At 51.7% G+C, this 22,336-nt stretch overlaps 9 protein-coding genes across 9 annotated transcripts; 6 read left to right on the top strand and 3 right to left on the bottom strand.

Moving 5' to 3' along the window:
• Nucleotides 1-203: 203 nt before the first annotated feature.
• Nucleotides 204-774, top strand: HO133_001153 (uncharacterized protein; the record flags this gene model as incomplete). Its single annotated transcript, XM_037292083.1, has 2 exons — nt 204-642; nt 665-774. The coding sequence occupies 2 exons, from the start codon at nt 204-206 to the stop codon at nt 772-774; spliced, it is 549 nt and encodes a 182-aa protein (XP_037151502.1).
• A 610-nt stretch (nt 775-1,384) lies between these two features.
• On the top strand, nt 1,385-3,306 carry HO133_001152 (uncharacterized protein; the record flags this gene model as incomplete). Its single annotated transcript, XM_037292082.1, has 3 exons — nt 1,385-2,110; nt 2,165-2,913; nt 2,976-3,306. The coding sequence occupies 3 exons, from the start codon at nt 1,385-1,387 to the stop codon at nt 3,304-3,306; spliced, it is 1,806 nt and encodes a 601-aa protein (XP_037151501.1).
• Nucleotides 3,307-5,179: 1,873 nt separating this feature from the next.
• Nucleotides 5,180-7,279, bottom strand: HO133_001151 (uncharacterized protein; the record flags this gene model as incomplete). Its single annotated transcript, XM_037292081.1, has 2 exons — nt 5,180-6,220; nt 6,266-7,279. 2 exons carry the CDS (start codon nt 7,277-7,279, stop codon nt 5,180-5,182), a joined length of 2,055 nt encoding a protein of 684 aa, XP_037151500.1.
• Nucleotides 7,280-7,673: 394 nt separating this feature from the next.
• Nucleotides 7,674-9,490, top strand: HO133_001150 (uncharacterized protein; the record flags this gene model as incomplete). The annotated part of the gene is made up of 2 exons (XM_037292080.1): nt 7,674-7,808; nt 8,006-9,490. The coding sequence occupies 2 exons, from the start codon at nt 7,674-7,676 to the stop codon at nt 9,488-9,490; spliced, it is 1,620 nt and encodes a 539-aa protein (XP_037151499.1).
• A 1,218-nt stretch (nt 9,491-10,708) lies between these two features.
• On the bottom strand, nt 10,709-11,752 carry HO133_001149 (uncharacterized protein; the record flags this gene model as incomplete). Its single annotated transcript, XM_037292079.1, has 2 exons — nt 10,709-10,992; nt 11,065-11,752. 2 exons carry the CDS (start codon nt 11,750-11,752, stop codon nt 10,709-10,711), a joined length of 972 nt encoding a protein of 323 aa, XP_037151498.1.
• Nucleotides 11,753-12,279: 527 nt separating this feature from the next.
• On the bottom strand, nt 12,280-13,592 carry HO133_001148 (uncharacterized protein; the record flags this gene model as incomplete). Its single annotated transcript, XM_037292078.1, has 2 exons — nt 12,280-13,525; nt 13,555-13,592. The coding sequence occupies 2 exons, from the start codon at nt 13,590-13,592 to the stop codon at nt 12,280-12,282; spliced, it is 1,284 nt and encodes a 427-aa protein (XP_037151497.1).
• A 288-nt stretch (nt 13,593-13,880) lies between these two features.
• Nucleotides 13,881-15,574, top strand: HO133_001147 (uncharacterized protein; the record flags this gene model as incomplete). The annotated part of the gene is made up of 4 exons (XM_037292077.1): nt 13,881-13,905; nt 13,964-14,088; nt 14,138-14,798; nt 14,850-15,574. The coding sequence occupies 4 exons, from the start codon at nt 13,881-13,883 to the stop codon at nt 15,572-15,574; spliced, it is 1,536 nt and encodes a 511-aa protein (XP_037151496.1).
• A 756-nt stretch (nt 15,575-16,330) lies between these two features.
• HO133_001146 (uncharacterized protein) lies at nt 16,331-17,758 on the top strand (the record flags this gene model as incomplete). Its single annotated transcript, XM_037292076.1, has 6 exons — nt 16,331-16,521; nt 16,585-16,599; nt 16,653-16,809; nt 16,875-17,353; nt 17,412-17,435; nt 17,485-17,758. 6 exons carry the CDS (start codon nt 16,331-16,333, stop codon nt 17,756-17,758), a joined length of 1,140 nt encoding a protein of 379 aa, XP_037151495.1.
• Nucleotides 17,759-19,912: 2,154 nt separating this feature from the next.
• On the top strand, nt 19,913-20,839 carry HO133_001145 (uncharacterized protein; the record flags this gene model as incomplete). The annotated part of the gene is made up of 1 exon (XM_037292075.1): nt 19,913-20,839. The coding sequence occupies one exon, from the start codon at nt 19,913-19,915 to the stop codon at nt 20,837-20,839; it is 927 nt and encodes a 308-aa protein (XP_037151494.1).
• Nucleotides 20,840-22,336: the final 1,497 nt, after the last annotated feature.

The raw sequence follows: 22,336 nt of genomic DNA, 5'->3' as shown, positions 1-22,336 counted from the left end.
CCGTTTGGACGCCATCAAGCCATCAACTATCATCTGTGAAAGCCAGTGATATGCCTTCAATGAACCGGTTGATGAGTCTTCTTAATTGACTGTTTACAGTGTCAAAAGGTAGTGTCGAACCAGCCTAGCTCAACACAATCCATTGACTTTGCAAAGAGGACGCCATATGCAAAACCTGAGGCGCTCTTCGAAATTTGATGAAAATGGGCCAAAAGCAATCCAAGCGCGTTTCCTCCACCTCCTCGGCTTCCCTTCTCACCACCTATATCAGCTCCCCCTCCAGCATCAGCTCTCCATCCAACCCAACCAGTCCCACCAGTCCAATTAGCCCAGACACCCTACTCAGCGAAATCTCTATTCCAGCAATACCACGCCAGCTCACACGCATCTCCGAGATCCTTGATCCTCGTGACATCCTTCGCGAACAGACTTATCTTGATTCACCATCACGCATCCGTTCTTCCTCTCAACCATTGACTTCGCCGAACGCACCGAAAGGCGGGATCGTGCATTCGCCATCCGGCAATGCATTAGGGGCGGAGGAGTTCATTGCGCATCCGAGTCGGCCATTGGCGATGTGGGAGAGGCAGGAGAGGGTGTTGCAGGCGACGAGAGAGGGGTTGGAGAGGTTTGAAGCGGAGAGTAGGGCGGGGATGAGGAGTAGAATGGGAACAGCCAAAGACGAGAAGGGAGGCGGAAGGGGAGGGAAGAGGCGATGGTGGTTTTGTGGACTTTGACCATGATAGGAGGGATCGTTCTGGCTGGGCACTGTAGCTGGTATGGCTGTGACGGAAGGTAGCTGTACAGTTGAACTTGTTAGCTGGTGTGCTTCTGAAATTCAAGAGCTACCTTACCAAATCTCGCTTTCATCAAATCAGCTTTGGCGGCCTGAATCCATTTCTCGACCTTCGAGTCATCTTGTCATATATTATCATCCAAGGCCATCGATTCCATAAATCTTGGCTTGATCTTGTCAACCATCTCCACTTGCGAACATTTTTTCTTCGACGGCCAGGTGTCACTGGCGAGAAATCTGCTTCTCAGCCGTCAAATTCTCACTCGTAAGAGACTTGACCCTTTCATTTCGAACACTCGAGGCTTTACCCACCAGCAGCTCCGTCTCACTCACTCCCACAACAAATCAACACTCGACCAAAGATTTCTTCAACCTACAACCAACTTGCATTAGGGTTGAAGTCATCCTGCTCTCCCTTTACCTGGGGAAGGCCCGCGCTTGTTGTGGTCCCTTCTTTAGGGCGTCTACCTATTCACTTGCTTTTGATCACCTCACATCACCATACTCTCCTTCAATCACTTTTGCAACAACATAACATTCAACCTTCTTGTACCCATCATTCCTTCGATAAACACCATCCTAGTCGCCATGGATCCCAGCAAGCCACCGCACCTCCGCCAACCTAACAAGCAACAACAAAAACCAACCATCATCAATGGCAAATTCACGAAGGCTGTACATGCCGAGCCACGCAGCAATTTGCCTTCCAATGTCCACAGCATTGACGATTCCGCTACGAGTGGCTCCGCTTGGTCTGGCAATCGCTCAGGCAACTTGCCTTCCACGGTTCGTGGCCCTTCTATAGTTAAAACAAATCCCACGTGGAGTGAGTACGCTGGCGAAGCCTCGTCCTCCAAAGCGTCAACTGTGAGGCAACAATCCATCCCAAAACAAAGCTGGAATGAGTACGCCGGCGAAGCCTCGTCCTCCAAAGCGTCAACTATGAGGCAGCAGCCAGCCTCAAACACAAGCCTCCAGGACATGCCGCCGCCTCATCTTCGCGGTAAGTCAACGGCAGCTACCCAAGCTCCCAAGCCAACACCACCCATGAACGCGGGCAAGCTTGCCAAATCTGCCAAACACGACAGCAAGGTTCCCTGCACCTACGAAAATTGCACCCGTGGGTTTACCAAGGAGACGGACATGAAAAGACACAAGGATGAAGACCACGAATGGTGCCGCCTCTGTAACGTGGACTGCGCCGATGACGTGGCATTGCTTGAGCACAAAGTCCAAAGCGACATGCACATTTGCTGTGATATCTGTGGCGAGGATTTTCGTAGTGATAGGGGCAAGGAGCGTCACATGAGGCAGGTGAGCTCGTGGTTTCGGTTCCAGTCTGTGGGCATCATTGACTGACACAAATAGAACCACGCCAAAATGCAAGAGGTCAAGTGCCCAGCTTGTCATATTGTCTTCGACAAGGGCTCTGCTTTGATCGATCACATATACAACAACCGATGCCGCGATCGCCGCGGCTTCATTGCGGAGAAAGTCAACCAGAATATCATCAGAGAATATCGAGCTGCCGCAGCGTTGCATTTGGATGCCATCTCTAACCAGCCCAGTACCATAGGCGCAGAAATCGCCGCGATGCAACCTCAGTCGGAGAGAGGTACATCTTTCGTCGATAATTCCGAGGGTGGTGTACGTTTGAACCTCATGGACGACTATATACCATACGGCCATCTCACTGCTCGGGCTTTGAGCCGTGCTGAAGACTTAGACCTAGGCGATGTTGAGTCAACAATTGCGTCCAATGGAGCAGAACGACCGACCTTTGACGATGACGAGCCCGGGCTACCCACCAGTTCTGGAGACACGAGCAAGAGCAACGTCCCGGAGGGCGGTGTGATCGAGGGTCTGCAAGCTTTACGAATAGAACCTTCCACCGCAGTCCCTTCAGGGAAGCAGGCCTGGGCTGCGAAGCTCTTTCCGGGAGCCAAAACGACGCCAGTGACAGGAGGGTGGACTGCTCCTACGACACCCGACTATCGTAAGAATATCTTGCCGTCGGAATGTGGTACAGAACACCGGATCCGTACAGATTGGGACAATTTAGCACTGGAGCGTGATCCCGCGGATGATACGTATCACTGTCCTTTCTCCAAATGCCTGTAAGTTTTGAGGGGGTCTAATTGATTCCTTCTGCCATTTTGCGGTAGCTGATAATCGCCAGACAAACCTACAACGACCTGGACCAATTGAAGATGCATTTGTCCTCGGGCTTCCACCAGGGAACGGACCATCGTTGCTTGAGATGCCTCAGAATATTCAAGTCGCCAGCGGCACTTACAGCCCACATGGAATCCAACAGTGAGCGCTGCAAGATACGTGAGACGCAGGCATACGGTCATGTCCTCCACGTTGTCTCAGGTGGTTTCTTGAAAGTGACCGGGAGGCATGCCGATGGGTCGCTGAAAGTCGAGGCTCCAACGATGGAGGAGATAGAGGAGCAGATGAAGAATCAGACGCTCCCTCCTCATCTCGATGAAGACTACCCCTGGTGATTGCCATGCTGTGGGGCAACAGCCCCTTTGTTGATTGTGGGGAGAACTCATTTCGACGACAATCATCCCCAGCGATATCAAACATGCAGGCAGCAAGCCTCTGCAGCATGGCTTTGCTCAGACAACATCTTTTCATATCGGCAGCATCATTACAGGCGACACCCATGGTTGATTTTCCAAAAGTTCGGCGTGCTTCCCTAACGTCGAGAAGAGAATGTGGCATACAACCTTCACAAAAGCGATCAGCATGGGCTTCGGCACCAGAAGCGGCAAGATATCGAGGGCAGCTGCCAGTCATTCTTCATTTGTCATTTTCAATAGACTCAGCATCACACCAGGGGCATAGATAGAAAAGCGTACATACATACAACGAACGTCCCCAGACCAGCGCCTACGCAATGCTCCCCGACTCCCCTGGTATGCGAGTAAAACAATAGCCCCCTCGCCGCAAGTAGCATCCCTCCCCCTTCGCCCACCCATCCCCAACTACTCTCCCTTTCCCCTCCCCTCCCCCCCCTCCTCCCCCCTCCCCCCAAACCCCGGAAACACCTCCCGGACCTGCCCCATAATAATATCCCCATACCCCTTCCCCCGCCCCAACTCCTCCCTCTCCCGCTCCAGCCGCCGCCCCTGCCACCCGGGCCTCTCGTCCCCCATCCACAACCTCCCCGCCAGCCCCTTCACCCCCTCCCCCCTTTCCCCCCTTTCCCCTTTTTCTTCCCCTCCCTCCCCTTCCGCCCGCCCCCACGGCATCTTCCCCCGCGCGCCCGACCCGAAGGCGAGCTCCTCCGCCGATACGACCATCGCCCCTGCGAGGCAGAAGGTGTACAGGTCCAGTTTCCGGGGGGGCAGGAGCAGCAGGACGGGGCAGGCGAGGAGGAGGGTTAGGAAGATGGGGCGGAGGGGGGTGGGGGTCGGGGTCGGGTGGGCGGGTTGGGTGGCCATTTTGTTGCGTTCGGGGGTGGGGAGGTGGGAGGTGGATGCGGTGAGATGGGTGTGGTGGGTGTATGGAGGGTTTGGAGCTGTGAGGGGGGAGGTTGCGTCGTTGGGAGGGCTAGGTGGAGTGAGGGGTTGTGGGTTCGGTTGAATGGTTGTTGTTGTTTGCTTTGGTTTGGTTTGGTTTGGCGACTCGACTCGACTTGGTTACGGGAGTGGATGGGTTGGGTGGTTGTGGTTGTGATTGTGGGAGAGGAGAGGAGAGGAGAGTTGGGTGGAATGGTATGGAAGAAAAGGGTTGGCGGGCGGGGATCGAGCGATCGAATGAGTGAATGAATGGATGATTCTATGCGAGTTCAGACTGACGAGGATGAAGTTCATGAAATCATGATCGCTACCAAACTTCCACGCCCTTCTCCCCTTGTTTTATGTTAAGATACATCTTGAGATATGGAAATAGGAACATTTTTACTCGTTCCGTGACACTTTGGCCGAGTGGTTAAGGCGACAGACTCGAATTTTCTCCATTCTCGACATCTGTTTCATTCGTGAGCGCAGGTAAGTCGCGCCCATGAATCACCATGGGAAAATTTCACGACTGATTCGTCACAGGTTCAAATCCTGCAGGTGTCGATTTCGTTTTGTCAGATTTTTTTTTGCCCAGGCGCAGCAATCTTGGAGGGTTTGTGTGTGGGGGTGGGGGTGGGGGGAGGGGGCTTTGTCCAGAGGCGAGATATCTTGGGAACGGGCGGATGAAAGACATGGGTGGGCTACGAGAGGAAGAGCGTGCTGATGTGAAAGCATATGTCTACAAAGGATCCGAAAAATCATGCTCGGAGCGCAGGGGAAAGGGGAAGATCCCAGAGGCAATTCGAAATTTGACGTTCACTCCTATCTGTGATTATCCACGCCATCGTCACCTATCGAAACACACCAATCAAGCTTCCAAGTCCTTCATTCCAACTTTCGAAAGTGCATGCTGAGCCTGCCCAACTGCCATCTCCATAAGCTCCATAACTAAAAACCCGTCGTTCCTTCCTTGCTCATCTCCATACTCCAATTCGTCGTTTGAGAGGCTACTCTGAAATTTCTTCGCAGCTTGCAATAGAGAGTCCAGAAACCTGGGTAATTCGTTCTGCTTCGCTACTTCGGCCATTTGTAGACGGCTAGATAGGGTGGTAGACGTGAGGAGTAGATAGAGAAGGTTGAGGACAGCGAGATAGAACGGCTGATGTGCCTGAAACGTGGCATAGCTGCCCGTAATAGATTGGCCTTCCATAAGCTTCTCCGGGTTCGGAAAGATGAACGGTGCAAGGCTGTTCAGCGCAGCGGATGTTGCGAATATTGAATCCTCTGCATCTGGCTCGTCCTTGCTCCGTTCAGCTTTCTCAGCCGCAAGTATCTCATCCTTCAACCAGCCGATGGCGCTTGCTTTGAGATTTTCGAAGGGGCAGTGCTCCAGCGTATCTCGTATGAATGCCAGACGGGAGTCTTCTGAAGGATTGAGATGGAGTATCGTTGATGTCAGGAGGTGGGCATGGTATCGTAGAACAGGAGATGGCATATTTGCGGAAAGCAGAGAAAGTCGTTGGAGAACATTGTTGAAAACGTGGTCATTATCAGCTCCCGCCGCGACATTTGGTTGCGAACCGATGATGAGGAAACCTAGGAAGAGGACTGCATCGATGAGTGGTTCTGATTCTGCCCCAGTACTGCCAGTCGCCGAATCACCGAGCGAGCTAGCGAGTATGCCTGCGAAGTCTGGAACGAGGCTTAAAGATGGCAAAGATGCTGGAGCGTCGAAAAGGGTGGATGAGGCTGCCATTGTTGCCAAGATGTATATCGAGCCTGTCTTCGACAAGGGAACGTCAGATGCGGAAGATGGGAGCTCCTGCTCTTCATCCAAGTCTAATTCATCTGGCTTTGTGATGGTCGAGAGCAATTCTTCTGCACCAAGCTTGAGGTCTCGAGCGAGTGACTGCAATCGTCAGCGACCTTCTCCGGCAAAGTTCACAAGACTTACCAGGATATGGCCCGTGATCGTATCTCGTTCATGCAGATGCTCTTCCTCCGCGAACAGACTACCGTACGTCCGCCGTCCCGGAATGATTTTCTCAGGATGTAGCTCCTCTTGATATCTGCTAGACCAGGCCAGACCCGGGACATCCTCATCCAGCGCAGTTGAACTCATGTAGGCTTCGGTAACGTAGGTTAGGAAGGACTGCAACAGTCGAGACTGCAAACCTTTCTCGTCCACCCCCAAAGCTTCGTCTTGGCCTTCCGGATCAGGCGCAGATACAGGAGTTGCTTGTGTAGGTATCATGACGCTACTCTTCCGAGGCGGCAACTTAGGCCTCCTGGTTCCAGACAGAGCCTTGATGAATCCTAACACGGCTTCTGTTGCTTCCGTAGTCCTAGCTACTTGCGAGTAGGCTGGTAGAATGGCCTGTAAGGATGTCGATAGGAAGCGACTTGGGTATTTGGTCTTGATGCGCGGGTGGAGAACTGAAAGCATCTCGAGTAAAGCTGTGAATTTGACGCCCTTTGATGGAGGCCTAGACGGCCCTTCAGAAGTCGTGAATTTTGCGGCCACATTCTCGCCATCTTGAACATCATCCTCATGTGCATCGTCTTCACTTACTCCAGGCTCTTTCAGCTTTTCTAATTCCTCAATGTCCTCACTCTCCTCTTCGCCCTCCGCTTCCTCTTCTTCTCCAAATGCTTCCAAGAGTTCAGTCACCTTTAACACCACCTCCCTCGGATTGCCCAAGCGTGCTACATCCTGTATACATTGTTGTGACGCAGGAAGCAGGGGAAGCAACAAGTGGACCAGATCCCATCCAATGTTGGCAGTAAGTGTGGTGTCTTGAAGGATGTCGTGTAGAGTAGGGAGCTGCTCGGCCGTGAGATTGTACTCGAGGATGGTGAGGTAGGAGAGGTAGTCTGTCTCTGGTGGCAGCGCCTTGAGCAGTGGGTTCTCGCTGTCTGCCATTTTGAAGAAGGGGGCATTGAGTTTGGAAAATGAGGAGGTCAACATGTGACTAGGCCTTAAGGGGTGAAAATAAGCGAACCAATCAAGCCGTTATCAGTACTCTACCACAGAGATATGCCAAGCCAGGCGGAAACGGAAGCTGACCGGATTCTATATTATTAGTGTGGGACTCTCGGGGCACAATTATTCAACGGCAATCAAACGGCTTAGAGATAGCGACGGCATTGCTATCGTCAGCTACAAAATGTATACCCTCAGTATCACAATGTTTGACCTTTCTCTTTGTTGCAATTGCAATAGTGATTTCGAAGAGTGTTCCAGGCCTCCTGCAGTCTACTCTTGAACCTGCATCAGATCATTACTTCCACATTGTCCGAGCGTTGAGCAGCTTAAGATAGCTTTGAGGCCAACAGATTATATTATACTACTAAACTACGGTATGGACAACGAATTAGATCCAGGACCCTCCATCAAAGGTCAGGATGAGGATCGCCTTGCAGAACTAGGGTACAAGCAAGAGCTAAAGCGCAATTGGTCACTGCTACACAACTTTGGTGTCTCCTTCTCCATCATTGTAAGATCCTAGCTTTTCTATTCTCTTTCTGACCCTATCTGCGACTGCATGACATTGTACCCACATTCCTGTTAGTAACAATGCTGTGAACCAAGACAAGAGGCACCGAAAGCTTCGTTGAAGGTCTTGTTGGACGGATTGTCGCATTGGTGCATTGTCAGTAGAATCGATCGATCAACCAACTAACCGGCATCTAGAGCATCATCACCGGGATCACTACTCTGTTCGAGTATGGACTGTCTACAGGTGGACCAGGCGTCATGTCCGTCGGTTGGATCGTCGTCTGCTTTTTCACCTTCTTCGTCGCCCTCGGTATGGCGGAGATCGTATCTGCCATTCCCACCAGCGGAGGTCCCTACTTCTGGGCTGCCATCTTAGCCCCAGATGACAAGTCAGCTTTTTACTCTTGGATCACAGGCTGGTTCAATCTGCTCGGCCAGGTTGCGGTAACGACTGGCATCACATTCGGCTGTGCAGAACTCATCTCCACAACTGCAACTATAGGTACCAGCTACACGGCAACTGCAGGCAAGACGATTGGAATCTATGCCGCTCTTCTGATATCGCATGCACTTACCAACAGCTTCGGCGTTTCTTTCCTTCGATATCTCAACAACACGTCTATCCTTCTCCACTCGGTTGGAGTTACATGTTTCGCCATTGCCATATTGTCTAAAGCACCAATCCACCAGTCGGCCAAGGCAGTCTTCGCTACCTTCTACGATGGAACAGGAGAGACCCCGTCGCCCGGTTGGAGCGTGCGAGCCTCACCTGCTTATGTTGCCGTATGTGGTGTTTTAATGGCACAGTATACCATCACTGGTTTCGACGCTTCCGCCCACTTGTCCGAGGAAACAAACAACGCAGCATGGAATGCACCGCTCGGAGTGCTCATGTCCGTAGGAGTGTCGGCAGTCTTCGGCTTCTTCCTCCTCATTTCGCTCCTCTTTTGCATCCAAGATTTTGCAACTACAGTCGACAGTTCAGTCGGCCAGCCAGTAACGCAGATCTTGATTGATATTTTCGGGAACAAAGGTGCTATCGCTCTGATGACCCTCATCATAGTGTGTGTTTGGCACGCTGGGCTTTTCTCCATGACTTCGAATTCTCGAATGATGTTCGGCTTCGCTCGCGACCGCGGCTTACCTCCATTCTTTACTACAGTGGATGCGAGGTTTGAGGCACCCATCAGGACAATCTGCTTGGCAGCCTTTCTTGCATTCCTACTTGCCATACCTTCGCTTGGCTCCAGTGTTGCGTTCTCGGCGGCTACGTCTATCGCCACCATTGGGCTATACCTGTCATATGGCCTTCCCATCCTGATCGGTCTCATCTATCCAGCCAATTTCAAAAAGGGCCCATTCAACTTGCGTGCTGCGTCACGACCGATAGCCGCTGTGGCCTGCCTATACATTGGCTTTATCACTATCGTGTTCTGTTTGCCAGAGCTAAATCCTGTCAACAGCCAAACATTGAATTACACACCTGTTGCCGTCGGAATTGTAGCTCTATGGGCTTTCGGTAGCTGGTTCTTGTGGGCGCGGAAGTGGTTTACTGGACCCATCAGGCAGATCGAAGCGGAAAGAATGGGCATCCCGGTTATCGAAGATCCTGCAGCCTTTGACAAATACGAGCGTGACGGGAAGACGGATGGGAACGTGAGCATTAAGGCTCCGCTGTAGGTTACAAGAGCCAGATTTGACTTTCGTTACATATTTGGCCGTATATCATATCTATCTGTCGCCGATCCGACTCCACGGCGTCTCTGAACCATTACCGTCCCCTTTAGCAGCACGCCAGATAGCGCTCTCCTTTTCCTGATACATCGTTGACTCGGACCAAGTTTTCAGCCGAGCATCTGCTCCACGCAAAGCACACGGTTCCCAAACCTCTCATAGCTGAGAAACCCGGGCGATCGTGATAGCTTCAGTCGGCCATCAGCATCTTCCACGTGGATCTGCACAAGCGACGCCGCCACGCGAAGTTTTTTGGATGGCAGCATGCGAGCGAAAGAGCCCACAAGTGAATCAAAGGACCCCTGCCCTTCCCACGCAAAAGCCCCTTTCCCCCCATCCTCCCTCGTCTTCCTCTGTCCCCATGCGTTCTCTTCTACATCCCACAAACGAAAAGAATCAAACAATATCTCCGTTTGTGTCTCCCTCATCTCCACCATCGTACCCCCATCCCGTCCCGATGATCCCCCTCGATCTCACCACCTGACATCTTTCTCCCCCTCTCCTCTCCTCTCCTCCCGTCCCGTCCCCTTCCTCCACCTCCACCTCCACCTCCAAGCCCAAATACATCACCCCCTCCCCCCGCCCTCCTCACTCTCCCGGAAACCATCACACCCATCGACGTCCCCACCGCCCGCGACAGGACCGGCCCCCTCCCCCCGCCGCGGGCTACCACACGTCGCCCTCGAGCTCGAACCGCGGCGCCTGCGTCACATTCCTCGTGTAAGGCCATGCGAAGAAGATGGCATGGCATGGTCTGGTGGGAGGTGGGCGGCTAGCGCAACGGTGTGCTGCTTGGCGGGGAGGGGGGTGTTGGTGGTTACGGTGTTTGGTGGTTACGGTGTTTGGGAAAAAGGGGGGGGGACGGTGATGATGTAGGGTGGGGGTGGGAAGGGGGTCGTGTGCGCTTTTTGGGGGAGATGTGAGGTGGGGTGGGCTGGGGTTGTTGATGTGGTTGTGTTGTGATACTACATGCTAAGCTTTGCATTTCTGAACTTGGGCCTGTGTGGGACCTTTGTTCGTGCGCTCGTGGGAACGGTGTTAGGGTTCTTGCGGGCGGGGGAGAAAGAAGGGGAAGAGGTTGAATCGGATCGCATTGATTGCTCCTTGAAGAGCCCCGCATGAGACGTCAGACGGCCCGGTAGCTACCATCTCCAGTTTTCCCCATCACGGCTTCCTTCTCGCTTTCTCCGTCAATTCGAGAAGCCTTTTTCTATCATTACTCTCCCTTGGAAGTGTGTCAGCACGCCCCACGCGAGGAGCAGTATCAGGGGTGGCATACCGGCTTGAAAGGACGCCGTAGCTCTTGTAGGCCCCGGTCTTGGGGGCAGTTGGCTCCCAGCTGAATGGGTGGGCGGTGGAGTTCCAGCCGGCCAATGCGGCATCTCTGTCGATGTGTTTGCTGTTGGGCTTGAGGTTCGTTTTCATGATCTCCCGGATCTCTCTTGCGCCTATCACATCATGAGGTTAGAGCGTGGTCTTGCGTCATTGCCAGTGGTAGGGAGAATGGGGGTAGCACTTACGATCGTGCTTGAATGTCCACTCTGCCTTCATTTCTGCTGATAGCTGAGCAGGGGGAGTAGTCGGGAACTCTTGCTTCTTTTGTAGTCGAAGACCCTTTGCGACTGGGTCGTTCATCTTCACATCCTCGTCGTGTGCCTCAGAAGTAGAATCTTCATCGACGAGCTCAGTGCTTTCCTCGTCCTCGCTCGTGGACCTGAGACCTTCCTCTTCCTGGTTATCGACAAACCACACAGGCCCAGTACCACCCTCGCCATCACTCCCAGGCTCATTGCTTCCCTCATGATAGAGCTCGGCAAGATCAGATGCGTCGCTATTTGTGTCGTTGCTAAGGGTGGACGCCTCGCTATCCGTGTCGCTGCCATGAGTAGAAGCCTCGCTATCCGTGTCGTTGCCAGCTAAACGGATGTACGTTTCGAGCGTCTTGATGGACCCAGAGTCATCCAAGAGCATACAAATGTGAATTGCAGATACATTCGAGAATGTAGAGAGTGAACGATGTCGATCACAGAATGTCAAGAGATGAGTTACAAGCCGCATGATGTCGATGAACTGGGTGTTACACAGCTTGCACGACCATGGTCCACCGAGGTTTTCGGTTTCTTGCTTTATGGATTGGATTATAGACATCTCGATTTGGTTCAAGTTGATGAAGTGAGGCTGGATGGATGGGCTTTGTGACGGTGACATTGCTGCATTCATGGGATTAGCATCTATCAATAGCTGACATAGAAAGGTCATATACCGTGATAGCTTGTCGTGAGTTTCATGAAGTCCAATGAAATTGAGACCACCTTGAGTGCAAGACAAGATAGGAAGAGACGTGACGAAAGGCTCCTTTGTATATAACTGGTGTTGACACTAGCCATCCATTATGTCGCCGAGATACTAGCCATCTATAGTGTCTCGGCAACAACAACGACGACATCACTAGAGTGAAGGTACAGCACATGTTTATATATAACGGAACAAGGAGCTTGTTACCCCAAGATCCACGATCTCTTTACAGTACGACCCCTTCTTAATCAGCATTCAGGTATTAAGCTCCTGCAACGTCAGGACCAGGTAAACATTCAGCAAGTCTTACAACATATTCCAAGGTTTCCATGGAGTTACACGCCCTCGGAATGTCAGCAATTTGCTTCAACAGCAAAAGACATCATCTCATAAGCAGAGCAGAGGGAATCAGGTCGTACAATAGCCGTAAGATAGACTTACTAGCCCACAGAAGAGCGCTCTGGCGTTAAATCCATTGGCGCAGAGAACACCATTCTTAGATGCCGCACATCCGCCGGCGTAGTGCTATCGCTTGTGATGGGTTCTGGCGCGGTCTTGATGGAAGAGAGATTGGCAGGAATCTTGAACAGCCTCCGGATACCAGTCTCCACCGCAACGACATACAACTCTTTGCCATCGTCACTCCAAGCTACACTGTAGGGTGACAAGTGCCAGTCTTTCTCACTCTGCTGCGTGGGCATGTTGTCAATGGCCATATGAGCTCGAAAGTCACGGATGTTGTCAACCACGATCACTCGTTTCCTGTCATTGGAGTCTGCAAGCTCCCGCCTTTTCAGAAACGCTACAGAGTTACCGCTTGGAGAGAATACGGGGTTGGAGCTCCGCCCTTCGAAGCCTTTTATGTTGATGATCTGAGGTCTTGGCCTTGACATTTCAGTAAAAGTCTTGAGAGGAGTGTAGTAGACATTGAAACTGGCAGGCTGGGTTGTACAGCTGGGTCCATCTTTTGCAAGAAAGACAATACCACTTGTGGAAATATCGAAGTCGGTCGAATGTCCAAACGGAGAGCGAAGAGGTGACTCCAGACCTGTGCCTCTCAGAGCATTGACGAACCTCGTTGGAGAGGTTATGTATTTCAGCTCTGCTGTGCTGCTGCTCATCGCCTTCTTTCGAAGCGTGGTGTACCATATCGCATTTTGCATCTCGCTGGTCGATCCTTCTGTGTCAGGGTTGTAAAGACTGCCGTTCGATGTGGCGGAGCAAGTCACAGCTATTGCTATGTCGTCGTACTGGCCGTGAAGCCTGTGCAGCTTGAGATGGGAAGCCTTCGCGCTGATCCTGCCGGCGCAGTAGCCATTCGCTGGTTGCGTATACGAAGACCCCACCGAAGCTCTCTTCGATAACGTTTTTAAATTCACATAACTCTGCCCTGCGTCTTCTGCGTCCGCAATCCAGAATTCTGTTGCTCCAAAATCTACGTCCTTCAGCCAAAGCACCAAGTCCCCCTTTCCAAGCCATTTGGCTTCCGTATCTCGTGGATCGTCGGAGAAGAGGTTTGAGGTCCCGGTGAGGAGATCTATGATCCTGATCTCAGTAATATTTGCATGGCTCCCGGGTGTCTGTGTATTGACGGTGTAGATTGCTTTGGTGCCTTGCTTGTTCGGGATGGCGGCCGAGCGACGAGAAAAAGATGGTATGAAGCTTGAGACCATTAGAACTTTTGTACTATGGGGGTTGTGGGATCAAAGGCTCACCTGGTTGTAGAAGCACTCGAGGCACTCCGAGCGTGCATGCCCGCTATTACTTGTTCACTCAAGCCTTCCGACAGCAGGACAATGATCGAGCAGCTTTGATGGTACCAGGTATATAGTTCCTGATTGTTCTAGCGGAGCAGCCGCTGATGCTGGTGATGCCGTTAGTGACATTGCGCTGGTCAGTTCACACCTTGTAATGTGAAAAATGATGCTGGTAGCCTACTGCACATGGGGAAAGTTGGGGAAAGTTGCCACGGGAAAAGCGCCGCTCCATAACCAAATGAACCAACGTCTTTTCCACGTCTATAACATTTACAGCTTGCTCAATGGAAGATCAATCTCGAAATCGCGGTAAACAACAACAACAACAACAACCACCTTTGTGATTCTCGACGTCCCCCCTCAACAGCGCGTACCAAGATGTCGCGCGAAGGGGAGCCCTTACACCGGTCTCTGATCAGAGACACTACAGCCTACTTATCCTATATCTTACTAGTTGTTGCTCTTGGGCCCCTTCAGTTCGGCTTCCATCTGGTATCAATCCTTCCCTGGCCAATGCTCTGCAACAGCTAACACTACCTAGGCCGAGCTCAATGCTCCTCAGAATGTCATCACCTGCGAAAAGAAGAGCATCAACAGCGCCGCCCTACATCCCGAGCTCCCTCAATGTATCCCTATGAACACTGATCAATTCGCCGTCGTCTCTTCGATCTATACCCTCGGCGGACTTCTCGGAGCTCTCGCCGCGGGCCCATTGTGCAACAAATTTGGACGACTGCTCACCATGCGCCTTACAACGATCTTCTTCGTCATAGGCCCTGTATTCGAGAGTGCTGCTCCTAGCATTAGTCTCCTAGCCTTTGGAAGAGTACTCTCTGGAGTTGCATCAGGCTCAGCAGTCGTCGTCGTGCCAATCTACATCTCGGAGGTTGCACCGCCAAAAGAGAAGGGGTTGTTTGGAGCTTTGACGCAGATAATGGTTAATATGGGCATCGTGATTGCGCAAGTCTTGGGGTACTTCTTAAGCAAGGACGGTCTATGGAGAATCATTCTGGCCGTCGCCGGGGGCATCGGGCTCTTCCAATTGCTTGCGTTGTCACTGGTCCCGGAAAGTCCAAAGTGGCTGGCTGAGAACAGGAATCCGCAGCATGCGCGGCATATCTTGCGAAAAATGAGAGGGCAAAAAGCGGACCTGGATGAGGAAGTCAAGGCATGGAATATTGACAGCAGTCGAGAAGATATCGGTGCATCTCTCATGACATACTCTATAAAAATCACTAGCTAACGATTCTCAGCGGAAGAGGAATCGCTGCTCAGCGCGCCGGCTGGCTCACATCCTTCTCAAAATCCTGACGCTGCATCAGAGACAGTTGGCATCTTCAGTGCTTTCATGCACCCGAGCTACCGGCCGGCCATCATCGCAGTCGTTGCCGTAATGGTCACGCAGCAGCTGACAGGTATCAACAGTATCGTCATGTACTCCGTCAGCCTACTATCCGCCCTTTTACCCACGAAGGCCGCCCTGCTCACAGTTGCCATCTCCGCATTGAATCTCGTCATCACCACTCTCTGCGCGCCTCTTTCTGACAAGATTGGGCGCAAGACCTGTATCCTTCTGAGTATAGCTGGTATGGGTACCAGCTCTATCTTGCTAGCGATTGGTATTGGCGAAGGCGTCAAGATACTCGCCGCCATCGCCACGCTCCTTTTTGTAGCCTCCTTCGCCGTAGGCTTGGGGCCAGTCCCTTTCATACTCGCCAACGAGCTTGTGGGCCCGGAAGCAGTGGGCGCAACCCAGAGTTGGGCTCTGGCAGCAAATTGGCTAGCTACATTCATCGTCTCGCAATTCTTTCCAATCCTGAACAAGGCTATGGGCGAGAAAGGACGAATCTACTATGTGTTTGCAGGGCTGGCCTTGGTGCTGGGTGCTTTCATTGCCTGGTGGGTACCAGAAACCAAGGGAAAGAGCGGAGCAGATGAAGTTTGGGGAAAAAAGGAAGCTCGGCAACGGGTCGAATGAAAGTAAAGTATTCTTTGAAAATGGAACCGGGATAAGGCGTCAACACTGGGATCGGAAATGGATTATCTTTGTACAAACAAGGCGTTGGGCTGCCGAATTTTGGATGTGTCAAGTAAGGAGGCAATGTAGGTGGCAGTACCTGGCGGTTACAACCCACGAAATCGTGAATTTCCAGGCTTGTGGACTACATAAAACTGCTGACCATTTTTCACGTATCAGGCAAGTTGTCAGAATAAGCGGCAAGCCTGTCATTTAGCTTGTGAAATATCTGAACCGTCATTAATGTTTGGGAATTGAGCCTCTCGGACTTTATAAGCTCGAGAAGAACTAGTATTCATTCGTCTGTAACTCTTGGGCTTAGGTACGTATCTATGGCAATATTGTCCTTGTTGCACGCGCTTTTATGCCACAGTTTTGAGCTGTATGGTTAATCATTGATGTACACACTGCAGGGCCTTGCTGCCCTCCTACTGCTGCCCTCTTCCCCGCTCGGTGTTGTGCGGTGACGTCTGTCTACATACAAGGCTGCAACCGAAATATGTGTTTCTCGACACAAGATTGTCCGTCCCAATCTGCCATCTCGGGGGATATAGCTACGCTTGGTCTCAACTGAAAGCCTAACTACCAAGATAAAGGCTCAAGAATGTTTTAGAAGAAGTCTTAAGCACTTTCACTGCTTTCGTAACCTCACATTCGCTCTTAACTTGCGTCGGCCTCCTTCTCTGCTACCTCCTAGGTAACAATTGCGGGAAATCCATGTCGCACATACCAGGCCCCGCAATCGCCTCCCGTACGGGGTTCTGGCGACTGAGGGACGTTCGCCGAGAGTCTGGACATCTTACTCACATCGAATCGCACCAGCAGTATGGGCCTCTGGTGCGGACAGGGCCCAACCACATTCCGTTGGTGACCCGAAGGCTATACGAATCACATGTGGCTCGAAAAGTGTATGTATTGAAGTGCGAAATATAGGCCGCTGTGGTCAGGAATAGGCTGATCTTTGAATCTAGGCGGCATTCTGTCCCGTCAGTTCCGTAACATGGCCGAAAAGACCGTAGATGAATCTGTTCTCTACTAGAAACGAAGCTTATCATCGAGACCAGATGAGACTGGTTGCCAGCGCTTATAGTATGAGTTCGTTGCTGGAAATGGAGGATGCAGTGGACTCTTGCTCAGGTCTACTCACAAAGCGACTTGACGAATTCGCAACAGCTGGCAATTGTTTTGATCTTGGAGTAAGTACACTCGTCTCAGTCTTCGACAGAATTCCATTGTACGCTGAGACTGCTACCAGGCCTAGCTCCAATACCATGCCTTCGACGTTGTCGGCGAGCTCACTTTCGACGAAAAGCTCGGCTTCCTCGAACACGGCATTGACGTGGACGGTATGATGGAAACAATGGCAGGAATTTTTGGATACTCCATCCAATGCGGTCAAGTATCCTATATGCATAAATTCTTGCTCGGCAACCCTCTCATTCTCTTCCTGATTCTTTCCATGGAATCTTGGAATCAAGTCTTAAACTTTATACTAAAAGCCATCAACTCTCGGGGTACACCAAATCGCAACGGCGAATTGACCACTACCGAAAAAGGCAAAGTAGCGGAGGATCAGCCATCAAAGTGGATCGCAGCTAAAGAATCCAACCCGACCAGATTCAGTACTCGCGATATCGTTGTGCACACCTCCGCAAATGTCTCCGCAGGCAGCGACACAACTGCCATCGCTTTGCACGCCATCTTCTACAACCTCGTGCGCAACACGTCCACAATGGACAAGTCTAGTCGCCGAAATCGACCAAACGCAAGGGGAAGGCAAACTAGGAGATCCGACCAGCTATAAGGAATTCACGGCCCATTTGTCCCTACCTACGAGCCGTGATAAAAGAAGCAAGGCGCATCCACCCCAGCGTCGGACTCCTGCTCGAGCGCCACGTCCCACCAGGCGGCGTCGAGATCTGCAATCAGCATATCCCAGCTGGCAGGATCGTCGGCGTCAATGCGTGGGTCATGCACCGTGACCCTTTCGTGTTCCCGGAGCCGGAAAAGTTCCTTCCAGAGAGACGGATCGAGAGCGGGGCGGAGAGGTTGAAGGAGATGGAAGCTAGCTTCTTCGCTGTTGGGACGGGAAGTAAGGACGTGTATTGGGAAAAACTCCAGCTTGGTGGTTGTGGGTACGATTGAGTTGCTATTGTTGAGGACTCACAGCGTATCTTCGGTAGATCCGGAGAAGGAGTGGGTGGTGCGCAACAAATGGTAAGTCATCTAGCCGAGTTGGGGCCCTGTTGCGTTTCACCATCAGCTCTGAATTTATTCGTGGTTTTACCGATTATGATCGCCGCGAATGTGATACATGGAGGCAGTTTGCGAGGCTTGAACCACACTGCCTGTGTCCAATGGGCTTCATTTGCTAAACGAGTCTTTTTTTTTTTTTTTTTTTTTTTTTCCCCCCCCCCCGTCTCCAGTCTTCACGAGTCTCGTTACTATCGCATGTGCTCGCACACATCTCAGCGTCTGCTCCCAGATGTCCTCGAGTTGCGGTTCCACGCACGAGACCCATGCATTCCCTTGTTCTCGGCTCGCTGTTCCAGATTTGACCAGCAGTCTAGATCCGATGAGCAGTTTCATGTGCCTTTCAATGCCTTCGAAGCCTGTAAGAGTTAGATCTGGCAGTCCAAATGTCAGCGTCCCGATCTGCATCCTTGATCTATGTCCCACATGGATTTCTTAGGAAACACCTGCAGATATTTTCGACCGCACCCCACGGTAGGTAAAACGCCTTCTTCGAGCCTCTGCGCAAGCCTGTTTGCAAGCGGCAAGGAGCTGGAAAACCAGGAGGTTGGAGAGTTGAGGACGACTTCATATCCTCGCCTCTGGAGAGATGTTCGTACACGCGACCTATCACACCTCGAAGCAGTCCGCGCTCTTCAGAATTTCCGTCGGGCTCCGGGGCGTGAAGTTGTATCTCGTCTGGGACCAGGACAAACCGCATGATCACATTGCGGATCTCCGCTGGCAAGGAGAAGAAGCCTATTGGGTGCTGACGCTCATGGCTGGAAAGTGCAAGGGTCTGCGATGTGCGGTGGACGTGTTCAAAGTGTCTGTGTGGGGTTCTGCTGGCTTGACCTATTTCGACCGTGATTGAACGTGGAGACCGAGGAGCTTGAAGACGTGGGGTACAAGACATGTGGTAACCTGATGATGTGGGAGGTATAAGGTATTTACGGAAAGTGTGCTCTATTGTGCGTATCATGGACAAGACCGATCGATAGTGTCAACGAGCCTCTTCGGCCATGAGTATAGGGCACTAGCTGCCCAGCCTCAGGTATCAGTCGATCTGCCAACCAGCCATGGTGCACAGTAGCACCAGGTTCATTTCTAGAAGAGCAAAGCTGATTTGGACATCTTTGAGTAGAAGCACAACCATTTTTCTAGACGGCGGTTGCGATAATGAGACATAGTTGCTCTTTCGAGGCCCCATCGACACTATTCACGTGAAACCCTACGTCTACTGCAAGCGCGACCGCCTCTTCGCCATACACACTTTGTCATCGCCACAATTGTCAACAACAGTCATTGACCTGACCACCAGTATCTTCCGGAACTTCACTCGGCATTTCGTGTTTCCCTACGTATCACCGTTACATTTCTTAAGACGAGATACTAGCCTCTAAGAAATTGATCGAATCAACTCCTGCAAAGAAGATAACGAACCGTAAATGATCGAGTCAGGAAATTGTGAGATCAGCACTATTAGAAACTAGCAATTCTAGTGACCGATTCGGGCGGAAGGAGTCGGCTGGATGCAGGTGGATCGTGTAAGTACGAACGAGTCTTTAGGCGTGCTATCCGAACAGTCCAGTTTCTAACAGCTAAAACACAGACAAGGTTAATGGTCGAAGGAGGTTGCATTCACATCCTTCACGTCGTCCGCTTTTTATGTCTTTCATTGTCACAATTTTATCTTGGCCTGAGCAAGCTTATGCCATAACGGTGAAAGCAATCTAGCATTGTCCTACCTTAGACAACACAGCATTAGTAGACCTGATTTGTGGCAAATGTTGTCCATACGCTTGTTTCAAGATTGATGTGCTGCCCTATTGATGAAACTTGGCATGGTGGCAACGGGCCGGCTATTGAACACATCAACAAATGATTGGTCGAACGCACCACATTTAGACGTTAGCACCACACTTTCCTTATCACACCGCCCATAGCGTTTCGGTCTTCAATACAAGGCATTTCAAATCCCTGTGTCTTCTTCTTCCTTTTACCTTTCAATATTCGAGAATCCGAAGACACTCTCTCACCTCCGAAATAACATACCCTTCTATCGCTATGTTGTATTCAAACCTTCTCAAAGGTCCCTTCAGCATAGCCCAAGATCCCACCGTCACCCACGTCGTGAGTATTCTCGCTACGATCGCCGTCGCAGACTACAAGAAACAACCGCCCGTGGGCTACTTCTCCTTGCCGGCGGAAATCAGAGACATGATCATGGAGCTTGTCTTTGTCCAAGGGTCAATGATTCTCGACTCCAAAAGTGCGGTCAAGCGCGAGCGCAAGGCTTCTCTGCTGCAGGGGGCGGTTCACCGCGTGATAAAGACCGTCGACAGACGCGGCGGCCATGAGGACTCGAAGCCGCCACGTGTCCTTCAGCCTCCCGGCTTCCAATTCCTGGCCACGTGCAGGCAGGCTTGTGCGGAAGGCCACGCGGCTTTCTACTCTTCGAACGTCTTCGACCTGCTGCCGGGTCCGCTCTGGAATACGCTCCGCGGCTTGAAGGCCCTCCAGCCTCAGCACCTTGCGATGATCAAGAGGGTTGGATTGACAATAGGCTTGCTGGACCTGACGCCCGCAGTCCGCGAAAGCGTTCACCAGGAAATGCGAGTGCGCTATGGGGCTACGCTCACGGATGGGCCGAGTCTCGCGCATTCAATCCAATGGAGTACTCTGGTAGAATGTCGACTGAAGTGCCTGTGGAGGGCGAAACTGGAGTTTATTCTAACTCAGTGGAAAGGATTGAAGGTGTTCAAGATTACGAATGCGGAAAAGTCGCTCGAGCTCGACGCCGATGATGTGGCAAAGACCGTGGAGTTCCTTGGGAGGACGAACGGAGATATCTTCCGGTCGCTGGAGATCCGGGAGTTGGTCTGGCGGGCGAAAAGGCTCGTTCAGGAGGAGGTTCAGGACATGATCGAGATGGATGGCTGGAAGGCTCTCGGGGCGGAGGTCGAGAAGATCGCTTCCGGGATGAGCGATTGATGGAGCTGATGTACGACAAGTCGGACATTGTGCCGGGCCATGAAATGTTTTATACGCTTGTTGAACAAGGTCCACACTCGACAGTCGGGCTGGAAGACGAGGAAGGCTGATAGTATACTTCGAGCCTCACAATCAAGGGCATGAGGGGTACACTGGACCGTCGAGACGATACGTGTAGTGCTTTGCGACTTTCATAGAGATCGAACGCTGCTGTAAATCTAGTCTTCGGCTTCTGCGGAACTGTATAGCTACCATCGGACAAGCACGAGATTGGCAGATGAATGTTTCCGATTCTCAAACACACCCACTTCAGTGCTCCATTAACATTTGACTGGGAGGCTTTGAGGGACTTCTCGATGACGCAGGGAGCGGTACATTGGGTTCTTGCAGCCCTTGAGAACAGGCACCTTTATCAGCAAACTGATTCGGGGCTTATTTTTGATACGCTCGAGTTTCTCCCGTTAATACCGTCACTTAAGTCTCCCATTATACAACCCGTGCGGATTGCACATACATCTTCACGACACTCCCAGAAGCTCCTCTATTTTATCCTTTCCTACCTAGAATCTCATCAGCATTCCGCTAACTACATCGAGAACGTTTTCGAACAACACAACGAGTGATTTCTACATCGTGATTTCTAGCAACACTTAGCAACATCGACCAGAATTCCGTGAAAAACTCTCCCAGAACAGCACTTCTCCGCGACAACATACGTGAATTCAGGATGAGGCCGCTGACGAGACTATGGAGAATAGGCAGAATCATCCCAATCCTAGCATTGCGATGTACAAAGCCGCCAGTCAGACACTCAGATCGGCACTGAGAGTTCTCACTCGTCGACGCCGAGAGCCAGTGGCTTCCTCCTCGCTACCAGGAGAGATCCGAAACGAAATCATGCGTCTCATATTTCTACCCGGCGATATCCACATCCGAGGAAGCAAGGAACACGGATAGCAAGACTCAAACGATCCTGGGAAGCCAGAGTCCACCTAGAGATCCCGCCCGTGCCTTCGCTGCCAGGGTACCAGCTACTGACAACATGTAAGCAAGCGTATGCCGAGGGCCGTCATATGTTTCATCATTCCAATACATTCTTCCTGCCTCCCGGCGGGGTTGGATGAGACGCTCAAGCATCCCTTCACAAATCTCCAGGCCCAAAATCGTGGCATGATTCCGCAACGTGGGCGTCACCTTGGGGCCTCGAAGACTCGACGCCTGCAGTGTCCAAACAAGTGCAGGACATGATGAAACCGGATCTGGAATCCCCGCCAACAAATTGGCACAAGCATGGGTACGGCGGACGACGGCTGACACTACGACAAAACCAAAAAAATTCTCTTTTCGTTTTTTTCTTCGCGATTTCTAGTTCTCAACTCTTCGAGAGGTACTTTTTGAGGCACTCTTTAGGGGCTACTCTCTGGGGTACTCTCCGGGGTACTCTTCGCGGTACTCTCCGGGGTACTCTCCGGGGTACTCTCTCGGGTACTCTCTCGG

Source organism: Letharia lupina (genome assembly GCF_014066315.1).
Source record: "Letharia lupina isolate WasteWater1 chromosome Unknown contig_12, whole genome shotgun sequence".
NCBI lineage: Eukaryota > Fungi > Ascomycota > Lecanoromycetes > Lecanorales > Parmeliaceae > Letharia > Letharia lupina.
Note: the sequence above shows the minus strand (reverse complement) of the source record. Positions and strands in the feature narration are given on the sequence as shown.